The sequence below is a fragment of the Nylanderia fulva genome, unplaced genomic scaffold (genome assembly GCF_048542155.1).
Source record: "Nylanderia fulva isolate GAGA-0341 unplaced genomic scaffold, ASM4854215v1 Scaffold396, whole genome shotgun sequence".
Lineage (NCBI taxonomy): Eukaryota > Metazoa > Arthropoda > Insecta > Hymenoptera > Formicidae > Nylanderia > Nylanderia fulva.
In genome coordinates this window covers 61950-68188 of record NW_028190473.1, presented here as the reverse complement: position 1 = coordinate 68188, position 6239 = coordinate 61950, and the positions used below count along the sequence as shown (strand labels likewise).

The 6239-nt window shown below is 27.4% G+C and overlaps 1 protein-coding gene across 1 annotated transcript; it reads left to right on the top strand.

Moving 5' to 3' along the window:
- Positions 1-678: 678 nt before the first annotated feature.
- On the top strand, positions 679-4224 carry LOC114937259 (cilia- and flagella-associated protein 70-like). Its single transcript, XM_029310678.2, has 6 exons — positions 679-806; positions 892-1012; positions 2074-2223; positions 2299-2456; positions 3169-3271; positions 3515-4224. Exons 1-4 carry the CDS (start codon positions 697-699, stop codon positions 2365-2367), a joined length of 450 nt encoding a protein of 149 aa, XP_029166511.1. The 5' UTR covers positions 679-696; the 3' UTR covers positions 2368-2456; positions 3169-3271; positions 3515-4224.
- Positions 4225-6239: the final 2015 nt, after the last annotated feature.

Sequence of the window (6239 nt, the reverse complement as noted above, 5' to 3'; positions counted from 1 at the left end):
TCGCTAGTGGTGAAAATAAGCTTAAACGACTTGACTACGACGTAACTAGCAATTTTATTTGATTATTTCGCAATATGTGAAATATTGTGAAATAATCAAATAAAATTGCTAGTTACGTCGTAGTCAAGTCGTTTAAGCTTACAATTAGTCTACAATGTTAGACACGGGTACTTGTTAGATTTGATAATTTATTGCTTATATTTTTTCGAGAGACAAGAATAAGAGAACGAATATAAATTATTATTAGCTTGTATAGCAATCATAGATTGACGAATATGCGTTGGTTATTCTTGATTTCTTTTCTATTATTGATGTTATTGTATAATTTGCTCCATAAATACTTATAACATAAAAGAACTTATGTCGAGTAATATTGATCAATGCAGTAAATTATTAGAGTTCAAATATATCAATATCAATTTTTTAATAATATATTGGAATACAGAGAAATGATAAAAAAATATATTTCGGCAATAAAAATTTTATAAATATATTGAAAATATTTTTACTACACGCGCGCGTGCGCACACACACACACACCCACATACACACTATATAAATGCAAAATAATACTGTAGATAACTATAAATATATAGAAAATTAATTAATTATAATATATAAAATTGATGTAACTCGTGAATAATACAAATATTTAAATTTCAAAAATATTTTTAGGATTACTCGATCAGCGGCTTAATGGGACATTGTTATTTTGAAAAGTGCGATTTTGTAGAAGCTATTCGCTGCTACGAATTTTCTAACGCGATGTATAATCGACCGGACGATTTGCATCTCGTACAAACGAGGTAAAAATGTTTGTCTCGTTGCATTACGTAAGATGATTGAAAGAGAAGACGAGTTATTAATGACAGCATTACACAATGTCGATAGAATGGGACTGTATTACAAAGATATTGGCAGTTACGAGCGCGCGTTAAAAGTTTTCCTCAACGCATGCCAGACTTCACCGACGGCAGAAACGTGGCTAGGTGCGGGAATCGCTTTTTACGAGGTAAATTCTATAATAAAAATAAAATCCAATAATAATAATGCAAATAATATGAAATTAAGATAAGGCCCGTGTATAAATTAAAATCAAACAATCCAACAATAAGCCAACTTGCGGGCCAAAAGATTAAGAAGTTACAAGATTCTTTATTAAAGATATAAAATAAAAAATAATATAAAATATAATAGAATTAATCCAATTAAATAAACAAGGAAACGTTTCGATAGTATAACTATCTTCTTCAATACAATGGTAACAGGAAACTTTAATTTCCTGTATCTCATCAACTTATCATCACGTTCTATAACGGTTTCGTTATCACAAGGACAATTTTTACAATGAAGGAAACAACTGCGGAATTCTCATGACTTGTTACATATTACATTTTTAACACACTGACGATTCCCGGATCACAATATTTAGACGTTTGAAAAATGTGAATCTAAAGAAATCTGATTTTATGCGTTTACCATCGATAAAAATTAGAATTATCAGCGCCTTATTTTAATGGGATTTGTAGCGTAACCATAACGATAGTCGTATCATGTTGTGGTATATGTGTTGTTATTTTAAAAATCTGTAATTAGTTAATTTCGTACAGTTAGATATAGATTCTTTCTTTCTAATAAGTTTGAGGATGTAAAGAATTTTTAATGTAAGAATATTTCTTAAATTTATTGTTATTTATTTATTAAAGAAGATAGTTGTACTGTCGAAACGTTTACTTGTTTATTTAATTGGATTAATTCTATTATATTTAGTATTATTTTTTATTTTATGTCTTTAATAAAAAATCTTGTAACTTCTTAATCTTTCGGCTCACAAGTTGGCCTATTATTATTGGATTGTTTGATTTTAATAAAATTCAAGCTTCTGAAAAATAAAATTGCTAATTAAAAAAAATTATATTACAAAGTAAATCGCATATGAATGTTTTAAAAATTATTTTTATACATGTCCCTAACAGCACACATGTCCGAAAGACATTTAGAGGATATCCAGAAGATATAAAAAATATCCTTGAAAAAATATAATGAAAAAATAATATCTATAAAAATAATTAGTTGCAGCGATTTACGGAAGCGGAGGCAGCTTTATCAGAAGCGAATCAAATCGACAATCGTAACGTGACTGTTTGGAAGTACTTATGTCTGTTAAATATGTCTTTGCAACGTCACGATGAATTCGTTCAGTGCCGGACACAGATCGCTCAGGTGAAATGTTATTAACAAGAAGCGTTGATTGAGGTTTTTGCTGTTTTTCAGTGATATGTTGTCGTTGTCTCGTAGGACGATACGACTTTCTCTTTAGAAAAACGGTCCCTCAAACCGCGAGATGGAAAACTGGTCATGCTCTAAATGCAGCCACGTAAATACATATAAGCTTCTCCTCTCCTTAATTCGGAGATTCAGTCAGCTATTCTACGACGATCACGATGAGATTATTGGTGAGTCAGACCGCGGACTATATGCAAATACAGCATGTTTTGCAACTAATGATACAACGGGAAGATAATAATTTTATAGAAGATACGAAAATTCTATAAAATAACATATACACACATAAGTAAAAAATGTAAAATGAAATTTTTTATATAAGGCTACTTATTTACGCGAAAATTATATAATAACATATTGACGACTTTTTAAACTTGAACAATTTTTCGTTACATTTTCGAATTCATCACTCATTTCGCGATAGTGATTGTTAATATATAGACATAAAAACCAACATTTTCTCACCCCTATTTACTAAAATAATAATTAAAATTATTAAAAAATGTACATAAAAGTATCTAAAGAAATTAATTTTTTTAATAGAGTAAATACACAATTTTTTATACAAATTTTTTAAATAGTCACGAAATAAAAAAATGTATATAATCGTTAGAGATCATTTAAATTAAAAAGAATTTTCCAATTTTCAAAATTTAAAGTCGATTTTTCTGAAAAATAAAGTCTCGTTTAAAAAAAATTTTATTCTATATTTTCAATTTATTTTTGTTTCATGTAGCATCATTATCTTTTCTGTATCATTAATTATGAAAGACATCTGCATTTTTAAATCTTTTATCTTTAGCTGCAATTTCGCAATAATATTCATAATGCGGAATAGAATATTGAGTCACATATCAAATGATTAATACTTTTTGTGTGTAGTGTACGCTATTTATACTCAGTCTGCTTCAAATAGTGATGTTTACTGCGATGATAAATTGCGATGAATCAAGAAGCGTTATACGTCACAAAATTGGAAAAAAAGGTAATATCGCAGACTGTGCGGCAATAATATTATAAAACACGAAAGCGCTTGCGTTGATAAAATAGTGCAAAATAATAAAAAGAAAAAGATGCAATTTCTTTCGATATTAATAATATATTTTAATAATAATATATTTAATAATATATTTTAATATAATATTAAAATAACATTAAAATTAATAAGCAAGATGATAGGAAAGATTATAATTTCTCAATAAAATATATAATTGCTCTCCGCTTACAGATGATGTTGAACGGGTCAAAATAAAAGTTTTCCGTGGCCCTATGCAAGAAAAAAATGGTGATGTTTTCGCTCCCTGGGGATACTGGATCCAACAGCCCGGCAGATAATTTGAATTGTGAATTGTTCTTATTTTTTCATGTAACAGCGACAAAATATTTCTTTTTTCTTTTATTCTACGTATTTTATAAATGATATATATGCGCACATCAAAAAATTAATTTTGCAAGAAACTTTATTTCCCATACGAATTATATTAAAGACGTTTATAAAAAAAAAAGATTTTCAATAATTATGTTTCAATAGTTAGCTTCTACGATAAATAATTATATACTATGATTAATATTACTTAAATATTACGATTAATATCTTTGGAGCAAACTTCGGAACAAAAATATTAGATAGGAACGTGGAAATAAATATGTAAAGATAATAAAAGGATACGAGAAGAGAAAAGAGATATGTACGATTTTACGCCATTTTTATTATATGATCTCACCAATGCTTATTATATGTTTGCAATGCCATTAGTATGTTGTAAAACATGAATAGTTTTTACTTTTTATAATTCGGATTATTCGGATTCATTTGATTGGCATGGTTATCCAAATCCGTTTTAGTTCCCGCGCCTTGGTAACCTGCAGTATGCCCAGGGCCAGTTCGAGGATTATTCGGATTGCATTGGTTAGTACGATTAGCTTGATCTTTCGAATCCATCTAGAAAATACAAAAAAATAGAGTTTTATTAAATTAGATACATACATTTTTTCACACACATTATAGATTCCGGTCGAGAAATATCAAAGAAAAAAGATCGAAGAAAAGAAAATCGAGCAATCAAGCATGGTTAATAAAAAAAAATCACATAAAAAAATGTATAAAAATTTTATATATTGTTTTATTTTAAATATAGACTTTTTTATTATATTACTTGAAATATACACTATTTTATATACTCAATATGTCTATCCCGTATATATTTCTCTACAGATCTTTCAATTGCAAATATTAAGTAGGATATTAATAAATGGTAGAAATTTAATCGACCAACTCTGGCAAATGAAGAAAATGCTCTCCATATGTACATATAATTTAATATGAAATTAATATATTGAGAAATACATTATACTTTTTATATTAAAATATATTTATCTTTCTCTCTCTCTCTTTGTTAGTTATAATTAATTTAATAATTTATTTTAACAATATTGTGTGGTGCGGTATATTAATATTCTAAAAGATGTAAAAAAACTGTGAAATCTCCAAATGATAATTAAAAAATGGTAGTAATTTAATCGACCAACTCGGGCAAATTAAGTGATCTTTATTCAATATTCAATATTCAATGTGAATATTGAATAAAGATCACTTAATTTGCCCAAGTTGGTAGATTAAATTATTATCATTTTTTAATTATCATCTGGTGACTTCACAGTTTTTTTACATCTTTTAGGATATTAATATACCGCACCACACAATTGTTAAAATAAATCATTAAATTAATTATAACTAACAAAGAGAGAGAGAGAGAGAGAGAGGGAGAGAGAGAAAGATAAATATATTTTAATATAAAAAGTATAATGTATTTCTCAATATATTAAATTTCATATTAAATTAGCCATTATATGTACATGGAGAGCATTTTCTTTTAGAATTTACCCTGAAAATCATGGTGATCATGGGACAATATATTGGAAGAATTTTATAAGAATTTCTCTGATTAAAATATATTTACCACAATAAAAAATATTAATACGTAGTAAATTTAATCAAATATATTTTATTTCTTATTGTAATAGATCTTAATATTTCTATTGTGATAATATTAATCAAAGAAATTTCTTATTGTGGGGGTTTTCAGATCATGAATAATTAAAAATAAAATATTATAAAGAGTTCGTCAGGATGTATTTGATTATATGGATACAGTTTATATAAGCACTTACTATACTCGATATTAACCCGAGGCAGGTAGGTCAACTCAAAAATAATAATACACGTGTATCTCGGTCGATGTTTCTAATACGACTCTCTCGCTTGATATACATGCTGTCGCGAAACGGAATCATTCGATGATCATGCGCAAAGTGATCTCACGCATCACGGTTAGGACACGTGTCCAAAATAATACGAAACATTATAATCGCCTACATTATAAAATTCTTCGAATACATATTGTCCCATGATTACCATGTTTCAGGGTAAATTCTAAGAAACAATTCTATATGTGTACTACTAGCTATTGCACTATAATATTTCACTTATCAATTTTCAAAATCACGTATTATATTATTTTGATTATATATTCTTTGCAGACTTTTATTTAAGTATTAAATAATTCTTTTTAGCAAACATTTAATAAAATATTACAATGTTAAATATTAAAAATTTAATAAAATATTATTATCATCTCTACATATTATCTTCACATATTTTACATATTATAATATATTGCTCTATTTCTACTTACTTTTTTTTTATATTTTAAACTCGTAAGTATAGAATCATTAATTTTTAAATAGAAATTTAGAAATAATTTATGTAGACACTAAAAATCAATGAAGCAAATGTGCATGACTTACCTTTGATTTCGCAGTTGGAAGAAAACTTGTTATGAAGCAAATAATCGACGGTCAAAGCCACGTTCTATGTGCAACAGAGCAGCGAGTTTAAGACGCAACTTGTGATCGCCGCAATATTTATACCCTCTTCAATACAGAGATATGCA

Excerpts from the sequence above, each read along its gene's own strand:
- LOC114937259 (XM_029310678.2), top strand. The coding sequence starts at position 697 with ATGGGACATTGTTATTTTGAAAAGTGCGATTTTGTAGAAGCTATTCGC. Across the intron at positions 807-891 it reads TTGCATCTCGTACAAACGAG|AATGGGACTGTATTACAAAG; the intron begins GTAAAAATGTTT and ends CAATGTCGATAG. Across the intron at positions 1,013-2,073 it reads CGGGAATCGCTTTTTACGAG|TTGCAGCGATTTACGGAAGC; the intron begins GTAAATTCTATA and ends AAAAATAATTAG.